At 39.4% G+C, this 16,295-nt stretch overlaps 3 protein-coding genes and 1 long non-coding RNA gene across 5 annotated transcripts in view; 2 read left to right on the forward strand and 2 right to left on the reverse strand.

The window, feature by feature from the left end:
• LOC106941716 (rab GTPase-activating protein 1-like, isoform 10) overlaps positions 1-2,263 on the forward strand; it is a 12,154-nt gene extending 9,891 nt beyond the window's left edge. The window contains exon 8 of the mRNA XM_015024813.1: positions 1,840-2,263. Coding sequence (XP_014880299.1) covers positions 1,840-2,064 — 225 coding nt within the window. The 3' untranslated portion in view covers positions 2,065-2,263. The remainder of the gene's footprint in view (positions 1-1,839) is intronic.
• A 62-nt stretch (positions 2,264-2,325) lies between these two features.
• On the forward strand, positions 2,326-7,894 carry ebi3 (Epstein-Barr virus induced 3). The gene is made up of 6 exons (XM_015024811.1): positions 2,326-2,616; positions 3,656-3,770; positions 3,864-3,966; positions 4,560-4,677; positions 4,842-5,005; positions 7,457-7,894. The coding sequence occupies exons 1-6, from the start codon at positions 2,523-2,525 to the stop codon at positions 7,610-7,612; spliced, it is 750 nt and encodes a 249-aa protein (XP_014880297.1). The 5' UTR covers positions 2,326-2,522; the 3' UTR covers positions 7,613-7,894.
• LOC106941712 (outer dense fiber protein 3-like protein 2) lies at positions 7,808-12,688 on the reverse strand. Its single transcript, XM_015024810.1, has 5 exons — positions 11,052-12,688; positions 10,326-10,436; positions 10,043-10,165; positions 8,822-8,963; positions 7,808-8,260 (listed from the first exon to the last, which is right to left on the reverse strand). Exons 1-5 carry the CDS (start codon positions 11,098-11,100, stop codon positions 7,915-7,917), a joined length of 771 nt encoding a protein of 256 aa, XP_014880296.1. The 5' UTR covers positions 11,101-12,688; the 3' UTR covers positions 7,808-7,914.
• A 1,971-nt stretch (positions 12,689-14,659) lies between these two features.
• On the reverse strand, positions 14,660-15,835 carry LOC106941711 (uncharacterized). Of its 2 annotated transcripts, none has more exons than XR_001423442.1 (2): positions 15,658-15,835; positions 14,660-15,492 (listed from the first exon to the last, which is right to left on the reverse strand). It is a non-coding gene; the product is annotated as an uncharacterized LOC106941711 (long non-coding RNA). The 2 variants fall into 2 exon arrangements; XR_001423443.1 differs by having other exon boundaries at positions 15,654-15,835.
• Positions 15,836-16,295: the final 460 nt, after the last annotated feature.

Raw genomic sequence — 16,295 nt, forward strand, 5'->3', positions numbered from 1 at the left:
TTTATTTCATGTTTGACATAATTTATAACTGAGGGTGATATAGAGGGTGGGCCATAAGTTTCCATGCGTAAATATAAACATCTTATAGTGGACAACCGTTTTTATTCTTGTGGGACTCCATTTCCAGTTTTCTGAAACTTACAAATAAGTTTAGCCACAGTGTCGTGTGTGTGTGTGTGATGCTCGTTCCATGTTTCCTGTTAAAGTTTCGTGCAACCATGCGACTGCTTCCCGATCCAGCAATCAGTATAATTTCAGTTCTTTGCTCTTTTGTCAAACGGATCTTCTTGGGTATCTGAAATATAACAGAAATATACATTTTACATTCTCTTAAAGATGGAAACTTAAGGCCCATCCTGTAGTTACTTAATTGTGCGGTAAAATGGCACTATGTGCCTGGAAAATACATGTTACCGCCCCTTTAAAGACAGAATTGGTTGTTTGTAAAGATATGAAATATAATATATCATATATAATATATATATATATATTAATATCATATATAATAGCCACATGAGCAGTAAAAATCAACCCATTACTCGTAATAAGGAAGGGCTGTTTATGTTGGTTTATTTTATTAGTTTGCTTCAAATATGGTCAAAAAATATAAAACCAGTAAAAGAAATAAAGCTATAATCTAAAATAACCAAAAAAAAAATAATTATAATATATATGTGTGTGCATCTTTTATTTAAACATGAAAAATAACTTAGTGAGATTAAAAGCCTCTTTTCCAATGTGACCTGGCCAATAAGAGATTTTACACAGATTGCAGTATAAAACCCCAACAGGGTTTCTGAAATGCAATAGGAAGAAGTGGAAATTTCTTGTAATCTTGTCCAGTTCCTCTGTCTCAAAACGGTTGTTTCGTCACGTTGGTGGATTCATCATTGGCCATGAGATGGTGACGTTTGGGCATTCCTGTGTTTCCACACTGACGCTTTTTCCACATTTCCACTCCGCAGATAGAAACACAAAAGTTGCTGCTGATAGAGAATAAATATTCTGGAAGGTGGACTCCTGTTCAAGGACTAGTTTGGATTCTTATCAGAAATATTCACCTTATCTGCTGTAGGAAGATGACAAAGTGCAGAGAAGTGGAAGGCTAACAGCTAGCTAGAGGGTTAAAGTACCATGACAATCTCACAAAGTCACTAACGGTCACACAATCACTTTACACAGAAACATCAACAATCCGGGTCAAAATCTGACGTAATGTAACCAAACATAATGAAGGAAAGCCTTAAGACGCAAACACAAAGAAAAGTAATTCTATAATCTGCTAGAGAGATGTAGTCTTTTCATGGTGTTGCAGCAACATAAGAAAACCAAGAGAGGAAGTTGATAGTTTCACCTTAGTCAGGGTTTGAGCCAGAAATCCTGACACTGTCAAAGATGAACTACAGTAAATGTCTCTGATTTCCAGAAATAATTTTCACAGTTTTCCAGGAAATTGTTTAATTTCCAGGAATCAATGTATGCTTTTTACATAATACTAATGTTAAGACATTAGTATTGTTGTTTCTAACTTCTTTTCTTTGCATTATTTGGGGGTCTGTTAATTTTGACCATTTTTAATTTTCTGCAAATAAATACAAAATCTTTGCTTGGAATTTCAGAGACATGTCAGTGGTTCATAGGATAGAAAAACAATGCTTATTTTACTCAAACATAAACCTATAAAAGGTCAAATCAGAGAAACTGATCATTTTCAGTGGGTTCTTAATTTTCTCCAGAGCTGTAGATGTGTATACATTTGTTTTGACTAACTTATTTTCTCTTAAAAAAAAAAAAGTCAACAGCATTTTCATTGTGCTTTGTACGCATCTTCTTTCGTAGGAGCTGGAGCACCAGAAGGGAGTCCTAGCCAACGATCTCCAGGAAGCAAAAAACAACTGGATCAGCAAGGCCTTGACGTCGCTGCGGACCACCGGGGCGGGGGGACACCATGGCATTGCCATGCACCGAGAGGGCCTCCCCACCCTGAACTGGAACCTCCACAGCTCCTCCATCTCAGGATGGACTCCTAAGAAACTGTCATGGCCTCACAAAGACAATACATAAAACGTTTGAATGGCTGGAGTGCGTGTGTGCGCCGATAACATTCATCTGGACGGAGAAGTACCTGAGAGTACAGGCGATGATGTCACAGGGTCTTTCTATCGTTTTAAACGAACTGTAGCTTGTAAATATTCGTATGTTTTCTTTATCTAATGTCAAATACATTAATAAAATGTTTGTGACCTCCTTACTGTGACGTAAAGAAACCTTCTTTCCTTGTGGATTTCCTGAGATAAGCCGCAGGTTTTATTTCCTCTTTCTCTTTCTCAGTCGTATTAAAAGAAAAAACATGCTGCTGCTTGAGCAGAGAAGAAAAAGAAACGCTGGTGAGGCAGCATTATCTCTTATCTCCACGTTGGGCTGAGGAGAACAGCAGAACATAAAACTACCAGCAAGCATAGGGCATAGAGAAAGTAATTCATATTTATTAAACTATTTAGGCAAAAACTGTGGATATATTGATGGCTGGGACTGTGTACATCACAACTATCATCCTCATTTTGGGTGTTGGAAGTCAAGCTCTGGATCTTCTCAAAGCAACTTCAGTTTTAGGAGGTGAGTCTGGATCTGATGGATAAAATATTGTGTGTGATGTAGCAAGAACTTTACAAAGGGTCACCACAGAAACATTGTTATTTCTCTGTGGGTTAGGATTAAGTTTTGATATTGTTGTTCAAATGAATATGTAGTGTTCTAGCTTGTCTTGTGATCATACTGTTTATGCATTTAAACTGTTTATGTATTTGGCAGTGTATGCTACACACAATGCCACAACCTTAATTTCCCATGGCACTTTGTTTTCCTACAATATAAGAGTCAAAGGAGAAAAAAAAACACTATGATCTTACATACTGAAAAGGTAATATTTTAGTAAAAACTGTTTTTATCTCATAAAATCAGATTAGACAAGAATAAAGACAAAAACCTCAACAAATTGTCTTTGTGTTGTAGATTGTGTGCCAAAATTCATGCTGTCACACTGTATTTTAGTAAAAACTGATAAGTTGCATTAATAATTAAACCAGTGCAGGTAAAAAAATGATTGCCAAACAATCACAAGACAAACTCAAAGTAAATGTACCTTCTCAACCTCTTTCTACTGTTTTATGACCAATTCTTTATGTTCAGCAGAGCTAGTGTTAGCTAGTGCTAACTACATAGCACTAGCTAGTTCTCTAGTGTAAACTAAAATGATTAAGGCATTCTTCTGACATTATTATACAGAGTAGCTCACTAAATCATTGTTTCCTATGTTGTAATTCTTGAGAGATTTAATGAAAATTACCCAAAAAATTCACAATTTGTGACCCATCGTTTGCTAAAAACAGACAAATTTTTCTGCTCGCAATACAAACCTGCCCAGCATCTAGATTTAGGGAATGATTTGCAGTTTTCTAGTTTGTACCTCATTAAATAATTAAAAATGTCCTTTGTGTCTTCTTCTTGTGGATTTTCTACGTAGTAGCTTTGAGTTAAACAAAACCCTTATGTTGCAACATAAGGCAAACAGAAAGAGAATGAAAAATAGAAACCATACCAGGGGGTTTGCTGATGGAAAAAGACTAAAATCTGTTTTGTTTTTTTTCTGGTTCAGATCCTCCCTCCACTCCCAAGGTGCACTGCTGGTGTTCCAGCTATCCCAATGTGACGTTTTGCTCCTGGCCAGAACCTCTGCCCTCCCATCCAACACAGTACATCGCTACCTACAGGTAGACCACAACCATGTTTTGGCTCTTCCAGCAAAGAAAAAATATTAAAAAATAGGATAAATCCTCAGGTATATGAATATTTCCTCCTGACAGTGAGCGAGACGGTAACGCTGACCCCAAGACGTGCCACTTGGTCCCGCCTGGCTCTTCATCCTCCGCTCTGACCACAGAACCTCCGCCTTCACTGTCTGAGCAGGTAGCAGCAGATCAGGGGGTTTTCACAGCTGTTCTTAGATTAAATGAAACCCAAACAGGCCTGTTCATCTGCAGAGAGCATTACATTCTACCACAGGATCACAGAGTTGAAATAATTTCCCAAAAATTCCCAGAGTCAAAAAAAAAAAAAAAAAAAAAAATTCCTCATCAGATTTTTGATTAAAAGTTTTGGGAATTCTGAGGGTCCATAAAACAGCTTCAAGTCAATGTTTTAGGGTGACCACCGCAAAGCCCTGATTCAGTTTAATAGACAGGTTATGGAAAAAGCTGAAAAGGTTTGTGAAACAAGGCTGCTAACATCAAGAGGAATGGGCCAAAATTACAGAAAACTGCGTCGAGAATGTTTTTGACCGATTCCCAAAAATGCTTTACCCAGCTCATGTAGTTTAAAAAGCAATTCTGCCAAATATTAGAGAAATATATGTAAACTCCAGAAAGTAAATGAAATATAAAAAAATTTCTTTTCTGTTTTTTTATATATATAAATGTCTATCTCAACTCTCAGCTGTAGACAGAGCGTTGCATCAAATCGTCACAGTTCCAAATACATTTCTTTTTTCTTTTGTTTTGCAGCTCTGGCACTGTCACTTGCCCAACCTGAAACTTCTCACTGAATACATTCTCAACATCACAGCCGTTCATTCTGGGGGAAGCAGCTTTCATCTATCAAGTTTCATGCTGGAGGATATTGGTGAGAGGGAACATTTTTTGCTGTGTCTGACAAGTTTATGCTCCATCTGAAGACAAAAACAAAAGTAGACGTTTTAATACTTTCTATCATATTTAGGTCATACCATGAAACAGGCCATCTTTATCGATCATCCATGAAATTTCAAGACTCGTCTCTCTCCACAGTGAAACCAGATCCTCCTGTAGATGTCCGGGTTTCCCCTCTTGCTACCAAACACGTGCTGGTGGAGTGGTCTCCTCCTCCCACCTGGACAATCACCGACATCTTCCCTCTGAAGTACCAGATACTGTACCAGTGGGAAATCAGGGGCAGCCCAAAGTTTAACAACGTAAGGGGGGAAAAAAAAACACATCATCATCACATGCTGAGTAAAAGACAGCAACGTGTTGACACATATCTTTTGTAGAAGTTGAAGTTGCCTCAAGGCAACCTCATGAGCTTCTAAAATTCCCTTCATTTCCAAAATCCACAGACTTGCTCAGTTTTGTAATATTTTGCTAAACCTGTGGTTGAGACAATTACACAGCCATCTTGAGAAAGTAGAAGACAAAAATAGGAAGCTTTAGTTGCGTCTGTGTTTTGTGAATAATTATTCGATTTCCGTCAACCGTCTTAGAAAAGTCTTTTAAATCCACAAATGAATAGATGCGTCAGATTTTCTCTGAGCATCTGTCAAAAACTCTATCAAATACTTCACAAGGAGAAATAAGCGTCTTAATTGTAAATAGAGTGCGTAACTGAGCACAATAGCAAGGCTAAGAGTTCTACAGCTAAGATCTAAATGCAGTGCAACTTTAACCTTATACTAAAATAAGGAAGGTAAAATGGTAAAGTTGAAAACGTAACAGTTTAATAAACCGTACTGGCCAATGCACCTTAACAGAGCACAGTTAACTTTCAGCATTTAGCACACTTAGTGCAACTGCTCTGTCTCAGAACTGTACAAAACAACCCTTTAAACAGGACACATAAATAAAAATAAGCAAACAAGGCTAAATGTATCAACTACACCATTCAGTCTCTTGAATTAGTAAAGCAGTCAGTTAGCTTTACAAACGTTGCAGGCCTGAAGGGACTCCGTTAGCATTTGTCCTCGGAACAGCAGTTCCAAAGATGGCGGCTCCCAGAACAAGCACGAGGAATGGGTTACTCACCCCACCATGGATTACCAGTTTTAAACGAACGGTAATAAAACGGCTCCAACTCCAGTCCAACAGTCCTTTCCGGCTCACGAGCGTGGTTCGGGTCTGCAGCTCCAAAATCCAAGCAAGACGTTGAGCGCGGTCCGGTTCTGTGGCCTCAAAAAACAGGCAAAATGTCCAGGGAAAAGTTCGTAGCTCCAACTGGTTAGCTAAAAAAATAACAGTCCACAGCGGTATAGATCCAAGCTCGTCCATGAACGGATGCCGACCAACTGCCAGTACGTAGCAGCGGGCACGTACACCTCCAGTGCAGTTCTCGCCCCAGTCCATCACAGCCAATCAAATTGCTTAAACTTTATTTTACCCTTGACTGACCAGTAAGGTAGAGACAAGTAAAAACGATGCATTTACTGGCGGTAGTAAATAACAGTTACTAACGAAACGCTACATTTACTGCGTGTTTTAAGCCAACGGAAAATACTTGTGCGTACTATAATGTTAAGGACTTTTACAGTGAGTAAAGCCTCCAATATGTGAGTGTAAAACTATTAGGTTAAGTAAAAGGCAACTAACACTGCTTAAGGTGAAAAGGCCTACAGTACATTGTATTTAAGAAAATGTTTAAGGTGCGTAGGAGAAAAGAGTATATAGAGTATATATAACTTGAGGGGTTACACTTATGTAAAATGTCAGCACATTAACAACTTGGGACAGAAGTTAAATACATTTTTCTGTGTGTGCAAACTTGGCAAACAAAGCCGAGTCCAGTAGGTTTAAAACAAATTACTAAACAGCGAAGGAAAGTGTTGAAATATGACGTTACATCCTCAACTCTTAAAAATGAACACAATGTGGCACAACAAATTTATTCACCAAAAAAAAAAAGTAAAACTAAAAGGGGAAGGATGTGGACTCAAATCCATTAGCTTGTAGTAACATATATTTAATAACTCTGTTATTAACTAACTCTGTGACTTTTAGTTTTTTATATATTTGGTTAATTATATAAAGAAAAAGACCAAAATGATTGCCCACAGCTGTGTCACTGGTGATTTTGTGAGAGATATTTAGTGTGATTTTTCAAAATTTCTGGAAATCCCATTCCAGAAAATTTGTTGCTTTCCATTTTCTCTCATTTTGCTGTTCATCTTCTGGCGGTATGGATCCGGAATGAAGAGTGATGCTGCTTCACTACATTCGCTTCATTTAATAAAATAAGAATCATAACAAACCTAAATCAGATACTCATAAGTCATTGAAGGAATACTAAAACCCATTTTAATGTACTAGATCGGTAATAAACCATCAAGAAACTCAGGAGAAACCTCAGAGTTAGAAAGACTCAAATAAAAAGTGAACACTTTCCCATTTTGACATGGTCAGTGGTCTAGTCAAATCATCATATATATAAAAATAAAAAGGCTGAAGCACTAAGTTGAGCCTGCCTCTATCAGAAAGTCCCAATTTTTCCTGTACAAAAGCAGTTTCAGTTTCGATTCTTGATATGTGATTATGTGCTGACGCAGATCAGTCTAAGATCTGTTTGTGCAACATAACAAGACCACATGTGTTACAGCAGAGAAATGCCTTGATTTTATCTGACACTTTCTGACTGACTTGTTCTTCTTCCTCTTCAGCTGGGTCCGTTTGAGAACACCAAGGCCGAGCTGAAGGGGCTGATCCCAGGGAGGACCTACCAGTTCCAGGTGTGTGCTAAGGAAATGCTGGGCCTGGGCCAGTGCAGCGACTGGAGTTCACCTGTAAAAATCACAATACCAACAACAAAACTATAGGAACTTTCCCTCGCTTACATTTTCATGTGTGCAGGTTGTTGCAAGAAAATATTCAGTTCTTAATTTATGATCTGAGCTGCAGAAACAATGCAACTAAGAGTTGTTGATGTTCCGTTTTATTTATGCCAAAATGTATTAATAATATTTGTACAGTGCAGAAATCCCATTTATTTTTCTATCTTTTTTTTATTTTTATTTTTTTTACGATTGTTAAAAAAAAAGTTAATTGCTTGAACTGAAAAAGGAACGTTTAAATCGGAATAAAAACAAGATTACACACAGTATTTTCAGAGTCCGGTTAGTCAATCGACCACATGCACCACCAGCGGGGTAACAAACTCAGAGTGCCTGATGCCCATGCTGAAGGACGGGGACTTGTGGAGATGCCCGTATGTCTTCTCCGGGCTGTACGTTCCCGGACCCGGAGCAGCAGAGGAGTAGCTGATCCTCTTGGTCCGGCGCTGCATGGTGAAGGAAGGCTGTCGCTGCCTGTAGACGTCCGGGTCGGTGCTTCTGTACTGCCCCGGTCCCGGTGTTTTGGAGAGATCCTCGGACGGAGCGCCGGCTGTCCTCCGGCCCGAGAAGCTGTAGCTGGCGCTGGCAGGTTTGTGGGGGACTTGGGGACCCAGCAGTCCAGGAAGAGTGTAGCTGGTGGATTTGAGACAAAGTTGTTCAGGTTGAGAGAAACACGACGTTTGAGTTAAATAATAAGGTTGTTGAGGGGACCTCTATTAACTTGGGAAAATATTCCAAGGTGTTTCCCATTATTCAGGAGATTACATTTCTGAGCGACAATAAACTTTTGAAGGATATGGTTTGAGTCCAAGATGATTTTTTTCTCTGACAGTTTGGTGACTATTTTGCATTAATGCCAAAACCACAATCCTCCTCTAATCAGTTCAAACAGATATTATATGCAAGGCAGCTGTGTTATTGTAGGACATAAAAACTTCTCCCAAAACAGTGTTTTTACAGAGTCATCAATTGTGCGCTTATTGGGAGGAACCATATTTGAAATGAATAATAATTTATGCCAGCTGCTTGGTATCAATGGAATAACTTAAAAGCCACTTTTGACTGTTGCCAAACCAGAAAGAAATGAAATCTGAAAATAATCCAGCTAAGGGAAAACAGAGGAGTGAGCTTTTGCACAAACGTTACCTCATAGCTGTTGTGTTTGCCTCCGTGCTTTCCTCGTGCTGCTCTCACCTGTTTGGCGCTGGAACAGGATCCATGGAGCGGTACCTGGTCCGCTCGGAGATGGTGTAGGACGGAGGCCTGCGGTGAGCGTTCAGAGGCGGCGCCCGCTCTGGGCTGTAGGCCCCCGGACCCGGAGTCTGGAACGGCTCATCTGTGAGCGTGAAAACAGAGTTTAGACGATTCACTCACCAGTGAGAAAAAACAAAAACAAACTCAGAAGCTACAGTCTTTAAGAAAAATATTCACACCTCTAGAAGTATTTCACATTTTGCCTCAGATGTCGTCGTATTTCACTGGGATCAAATTATGTGGGGATGTTTGTGAAGTGGAAGACAAATTATTCATGGTTTCCTTTTCTTTATTTTTGCAAACTTATTCCTGAAAAGTGCAGCATGGATTGGCATTCTCCTCATCTTCATTTGTAAAACCACATTTTGCTGCTTTTTAAAGCTGAATTGACGTTTTAGTTTTTCTATACCAGCTGTGTGCATCTACAGTCTTTAAACAACAGCAGAAGCTCCGTCAGAACAGGGTGTCACTTAACATTGGTTATCAAATCTTGGGCTTGAGTGGCCCAGTCAAAGGCCGGACTGTTGACTGTGGCCACTCTTGCACACTGATATGCTTTAATCTAAATCATTACAAGATCTAGGTTTTTTTTTTGTTTTTTTTTTTTTTTTTGCTGGTTTGGTGAACCTTCAGCACAGTATTGAGTATTTTGTGATTTTTCTTCCAGGATTACCCTGTGTGTAGGTCTATCTTTCCATCCCCACAGCATGATGCTGCCACTGCCACATTTCACTGCTTAGTTAACGTCCTCAGGCTTGATCTGCAGTGTTTGTTTCCCATCACATGAAGAGTTTTGCATGTAGGCCAGAAACTTTCGTTTTAGTCTCGCCTTCCTGTCTGGTGGCAGTCTTGAAATGGGACTTCTTCTTTTTCAACAACGGCTTTCTTCTTACCACTTTTTTTTATTTACAAAGGACAGATTTGTTGTTGTACAGCCTGACTGGTTTATCTCCTGAACTGTGGATCTCTGCAGCCGATCCAGAGTTACCAGAAGCCTCTCGTCTGCTTCTCTGATTTATACGTTATCTAATCCCATGAATGACACAATTTCCTATTACACATCTGGTAAAAACCACTTCCTCTTTCTGTTTCCTGAGGAAAAAAAAAAAGTGATTTGTCTGATGCTTTCCTGAGTCGTAGCCTTCCCTGATTTGTTTTCACCTCTCTTCCCGATTCGTCTGCCTCTTCCTGACATGGAGTAGGACGGTGTCTCGGTCCGACCAAACCGGGTGAGCTTGCCCCCGACATAGTACCTCGGTCCAGGGCTGGAGTCAATAGAGATCACTATAAAATACAAAAAATGCTCCTTTGTCTCATTCTGCTGCAGTGGTTATCACTGTAATAGATAGTTTTAAAACCCTGGAGCATTAAATTGCTAATTTTATCATTAAATGTGTTGTTAAATGTTGTGTCCTGATAGATATGCAGTAAGATTTAAACTTACTGGCAGTGCTCATGCGGCCGTGGAAGGAGTACGCAGGGCTGCTGGGCTTGGTGAAGTCATGGTTAATGTATCCGACTGTAGGGGGCAGAGCGTAGCGCGCGGGGCCCGGTCCTGACAGGTGGGGCCGGGAGTAAAGGTGGGAGAGGAGAGTGGTGAAAATGAAGCGACGGATTCCAGCTCAGAGCGTCGCTGCCGCCTCCACGCCCGGCAAGTTGTGGCTCCGGCTGCTTTGCTTCTGATCATTCCCATCTGGAGGCCTTTGACTTATTTTTCTATGGTTATGCATTTTAACATTCTTCCTCTGTTGTTTTGGAAATGGATTCCAAACAACGTAAGGATCTCAAATCAGAAATGGAGCAGTGACATTGTGATGCTGTGAAAGATTTTACGGCAAAACCCAGTTTGGCCCTAATACAACCCATGTGGGTGCAAACACACACGCACACACACACAGACACACACACACGCACACACACACGTCTTTGCGTGGCTATCTTTACGGGGACTTTCCATTGACTTCCATTCATTTCTACAGCCTAAGCCTCACCCTAACCCCCCCTCAATTCACACCTTAGTCCTAAATCAAACCCCTGACCCAAAAACAGCGTTTCCCCAGGTTTTGGTCCCACAAGGTTCCCACAAGGTATGCGTCAGGAAAATGATCCCCACAAGGTATTACAAACAAACACACACCCACACACAGGCATATAGATTTCTCCTACTGACCTCTTTCCCTAGCGGAGATTATTGGTCGTTTCCTCACCACCTCCTCCATGCTCCTCCAGCCTCGTCCTCTTTCCTTCTGCGGTAGAAAGACACATCCTTTCTTTTTGCTCTCTTTCGAGGCGAGTCGTGGCCTCCCATGTTGAATTATTCATGACCTGGAGCGGAGGAAATCCTATCTTGACCGCAGGCTCATAAGAGTCCGCAACTTGCTTCCCACACCTTTCCTCTGAGGCTCTCGCAGAACAAATGGTCGCCTCCACTGAGAGAAATATAAGGTTGAAATCCAAAGAAATGAAAGGGAAGGAGCCTTGAGATTTTCTGCATTTTGACACCTAACAGCCGTGTTACACCCAGGTTATATAGGGGGTTTTGCAAAATAGAGGGGGAGAAAAATGATACTTGGTTTTTATTATTTAATAAGGAAAAATACTGCATTCCAGATGTCCTTCTAGATCTGAATCGCCTGCCATTATCCCCAAAATGGGAGTGAGTTTAACCCATCTTCTGTTGTCAAGCTTCATCGTTCCTGCTTAAGAAAATCTATCCCCACTGCATGACACTGCCACCACCATGTTTAACTATGCTAGTTATAATATTCAGGGTGATAGTGTTTTTTTAAACTTAAATTATATTAAACTGATACACTGAAATTTAGGCTCTGTTTATTAACTTAGTTGCATTTGAAGGGGATTGGTTGTTCTGGATTTTATGTAGAGGTATCAGAGTAATAATATATAACTGTTGCTTTTTTTATTGTTGCTATTTTCATGTATCATTTTGCTTCTTCACTGTTTTCTGTTTTTTTTTTCTGTCTCATAAAATCACATTCAAGGTCTATTCTTGTTTTTGCAAGACATAAAACAGTTTTTAAACAAAAAGCACAACAGCACGGCGGATGCAGAGGCTTACAAAGAAGACATGAGAAGGAGGTTTGATAAATCAAACTGAAAAAAACAATCATGCCAGTCACAAATATGCATTGCGACCCACATTAAATCATGTTTTCAATATTAGAGTAAAGCACGATGACTTGTGAGTCGCCATCCATGTGAGCAATACATGCTGACTAACTTTAAGTCAGATAAGTGTGAGGTCGATACCAGAGCAGGGAAGTAATGAAATACCTGCAGCTTCCTGTCCATGTCTGGAATTTCAGGACAAATTTCAGAGGGAAAGAAAAGCTGCATTTAGCTGCTTGTTCAGTGTCAACAATTCTCCAGTAACCAATTAGTCTGACATGAATTATTTAAAAACAAAAGACCCCTAAGAGCAGCAACAGCATCGGTATAACCTTCCTAAGGCTCTGAAATACAGACCAACCAAGTGATTTAACACTATTACCGAGACAGAATTTATTTCTTTTTGTAAGTGACATGAAGAGATTAGTAAAACGTCTTCCTAGAGGTCAGGAGTCACCGTCTATCTCAAGCTGAAGGATTCAGTTGTCTTGGTGTCTTGTTTAGGAGGCGAATGGGGCCTCGCACTGCTACGAATCGCCGCCCTACAGGAGATTTGCAAACGGGACTGAAAAATAAGCTTCAGGACATGAAGAAATTAGATTCCTTGGTGGGGACTCAGCGTTCGAGAAAGGTTAAGAAACCCATCCATCCATCCGGAGGACCTGGATGGATGGATGGACAGATGGACGGACAGATGTCACTGAAAGATTATTCCTATTCCAATTTTTAACATGTTTTGTTCTTGCAACCTGCTTGTATTTAATACTTTCATTTAATACTTTCATTTAACTTTCATTTAAGTGTTTCATTGAACACTCAATTTAGCTGTACTACAAATTGAGTGTTCAATTTGTAGACTAACTTTGACTAACTTTAAGTCAAAGTTAGTCAAAGTTAGCCATTTAGCTGTACTACAAATTGAGTGTTCAATTTGTAGTACAGCTAAATGGCTCAGAATTGATCTTTCACCTGCTTGAACATTTTTTCACTTCAAAATATCCTGGAAATTTAAAAATAACTTCTTATTACAGCAGGTGGCATTCAAGGATTTCCAAACCATTCAAATAAATGTAAGTGAGGTTGCCTCCCAGTAAGTAAAATTATCTTAATTTGCATATTTATACATTCAGAAGGTTATAAATAACACATATGTGGTTATCAGTTATATCTTAAATTGATTTATATTTTAAAATATTGAATATGTCTTTTTATTCAGTAAAATTATATTTTAAAATAATAATGTATAAAACAGCTCTTTAAGGTTTGATTTTAGTATAGATTTAATAGTGAAAACATCTTAGTTGTATGAATTGTAAAATCTATCGTTTCTTACAGTAATTATTAGCTCCTGTTGATTTTTGTCACAATCTCCAGATGATACACCTTACATTTTAAATAAATCAAAATGCTGAAAATATACAGAAACATCCATGGGAAAATAACCAATCAGATTCACATTGTCTTACAAATGAATCATTTGTCAACGATAGCAGAAGAGCAACAAAACGGATTAGCTTTTGGCAAAGACAAAGGTAAGTAAAGCCCTGAGAGTGAGCCCAGCGTTAAGACAAAGCTTCATCCAGGTTAAAGTTTCAGGCAGCAGTAACCGAGTGGTCACAGAGGCAGTAACAAGACTCTAATGTGTCAGCAGAGGGAGATGAATCCGTTGCACGGTCGGGCAGGAAAAACACAAGCCGTGTCTCAGGTTTCCCAGACTGACAATGAAATGGCACACTGAGAGGTGTTCAAAGACTCCCCGTCCGTCGACCCAAATCAGGGTCAATGGACTGGGATGAGAAGCAGATTTGATTCATTAGGAGGATTGTTATTGCTTCTCTCCCAAGTCTGCAGTGACTAACAGGAACAGTCATGTTGCCAGGATCAAATATCGAAATCTTAGTTTAACATAAATGGTGCTACAAAATTAAAATGATCAATTAGTGAAGTCTGGAAAGGATTTCTCATAAGAACACATCATGCCTCTGAAAGCAGCAAACCAATCCACCATGTCCATGTACCTTTAGTTTTCAATTAAACAGAGAATAAAACACTTAATTACCTTTGACACGCTGCAGGTACCGCTTCCTGTCAGCAGGTGGCAGAACTGCATCATTTAGTGACGTTAAACCAGGAGGGATTCAAAAATGAGACACTATTACCTCAGATCAGTTGTATTACCATGGAAACAAACAACACATTAATGTATTTTTGGCACCATCACAATATCATCTTGAAATTTTAGTTAATGTTTATTGACAAGGCAATGAGATGAGCATCACTTATTAAAGTAAAATAAAATAAAAACACAACATGATCAAACGTCTTTTATTTGTAAGAACAGCTATTCATGCTGCTCCCAAAGCAATTCAACAAATTAATTATGAAAGTTAAATAATTATATTTTATTTGCAAATATTTCGATTTCATACATAGAAATAACAATATAGAATAAAGATGTACTAAATTTAGTAGTTTAAAAGCAGCAGTATGTTAGTATTTTTTTTAAACAGGGTTAAGCAGGAAGAAATTGAAATTAGAATGTGATGAATTGCATTGATCTGCATTGAACTGTGTATATTTCAAGCGTTCAACACACACACACCCGCACACACACATGCGCACGCACACACAAAAATCAGACCACGTGTTTTTCTGTCAACATTTTTATAGAACACAATTAGAGATTGATAACAACTTCAGTCATTGTACAGTCTTTACTGACTAAATTTAACTTAAGAATTATAAAACATAGCTTTATACTTTAAATATGCTGGTACAATTTAGTACAAAAATAAAGGCTTTCCGCAGCCGACACAAACACCATCAGTCACATACTGGCACTCAGAAACAGACAAATCCTGGGTGGACCAGTTTGGCACACTATCAACCTAACATAGCGACGCACTCGTTAAAATACTGAATCATAATCTGTTCATGTTTCTTTTTACATTGGGATGTGAGAGAAGGGATCATTTAGAGAGAATTAGTGGACGCTGACTAGCCACTAGATGGCGCCCCAAATGCCACTAACAACGCGTTTAGGCGCTTTAGCCAACACTTCAGCGGAAATCGGATTAGTTTTCATCTCTCCTGTGCACATTCAGGCCAAATGCACGTCAAATGTCTTCACCGCTGTCCGACATCTTCATGCTACAATGTCGCTTGCGCCCACGTAGTTTCTTTCTCGTCCGCGACGAGTGAAAACAGCTCCACCGTTTAGACGAGCTCAAATCGACTGGAAAAGATGCAGAAACGAAGTCTCCCACTTTTTTTTTTTTAATTCCCCTCTGGATTTCTTCTGGAGCAAATTGTCTTTTACATTTCCAATATGAGAATGCAGTCGCTTTTTTTCTTTCTCGCTTTTTTTTTTCCTCCCACATTCACACATATAGACAAACAAAAAATAAAATACAAACTGCATTCGTTCAGTTCGTCTCTGCTTGCAGGGCCGGCATGTGCTACGACTTATCCCCTTGGAGAACCTAAATTAAAGACACAGTCTGTTACAAATCAGCATTTAGAAAATCATTCCCAGTTTGTTTGTGTTTGCGTACGCGGGACATGTTGTGCACGGCCCGCTCGGGTTTACATGGAGGACGTGTGTGTTTGCGGATGCTTTCTGCTCGGCATTAGCGATGCTTACCTACCTGGTTGCGAGTTTTTGGCGATTTCTGCATGTCCACCCTCCACTGGTCGTACAGCTTCATGGACATGCTGCTGCAGCCGTAGGCGTGCTTCTTCACCCAGCCGAGGAACTGCTTCAGCTCCCGCCGCAGGGTGGAGTTGGAGTCGCCGCTGGACTTTGAGTCACAGGACATCAGTCGCTCTAAGGCCCAGGGAATCGGGGTAGGAGAAGAGATTTGGAGATTAAATGTTGAGAAACAATGTTTTTTTTTTGTTTTGTTTTTTTTTAACTTGCCTGCACTGAGTCATTTTTCTGTTTATTTCTCTTTGAAGCAAGTCGTAAAAGAGTGATCTTTGCTTTTATGGGGAAATGTTAACGCTACACCAGGCATGAGCTGGTTATCAGGATAAAAAAAAGGTTTTTAAAACATTAAATGGAGAGTTTTCTCCAGCTGTACATTGTTTATACAATGTTCTACGAATTTACATTCTTGGGTAATGCTGTGCTATGTTGCTATTTTTATATAAAATTATCCTTTGATGACAATCTCACACCATGCCAACATTACCACAGGATATTGTTCGTATTATCTGCTAATGGTAGATACAGTAAGAAACTTATGTTAGCCTCAAATTGGTGTGAAAATCAAAATTAGACAAC

Source organism: Poecilia latipinna, unplaced genomic scaffold (assembly GCF_001443285.1).
Source record: "Poecilia latipinna isolate Pla-1442-1.1 unplaced genomic scaffold, P_latipinna-1.0 Scaffold3819, whole genome shotgun sequence".
Taxonomy (NCBI): Eukaryota; Metazoa; Chordata; class Actinopteri; order Cyprinodontiformes; family Poeciliidae; genus Poecilia; species Poecilia latipinna.

Excerpts from the sequence above, each read along its gene's own strand:
- LOC106941712 (XM_015024810.1), bottom strand. The coding sequence starts at position 11,100 with ATGGAGGAGGTGGTGAGGAAACGACCAATAATCTCCGCTAGGGAAAGA. Across the intron at positions 10,166-10,325 it reads CGGCCGCATGAGCACTGCCA|TGATCTCTATTGACTCCAGC; the intron begins GTAAGTTTAAAT and ends TGTATTTTATAG. Across the intron at positions 8,964-10,042 it reads CAGACGAATCGGGAAGAGAG|ATGAGCCGTTCCAGACTCCG; the intron begins GTGAAAACAAAT and ends TCACGCTCACAG.
- ebi3 (XM_015024811.1), top strand. The coding sequence starts at position 2,523 with ATGGCTGGGACTGTGTACATCACAACTATCATCCTCATTTTGGGTGTT. Across the intron at positions 2,617-3,655 it reads AGCAACTTCAGTTTTAGGAG|ATCCTCCCTCCACTCCCAAG; the intron begins GTGAGTCTGGAT and ends TTTCTGGTTCAG. Across the intron at positions 4,678-4,841 it reads TTTCATGCTGGAGGATATTG|TGAAACCAGATCCTCCTGTA; the intron begins GTGAGAGGGAAC and ends CTCTCTCCACAG.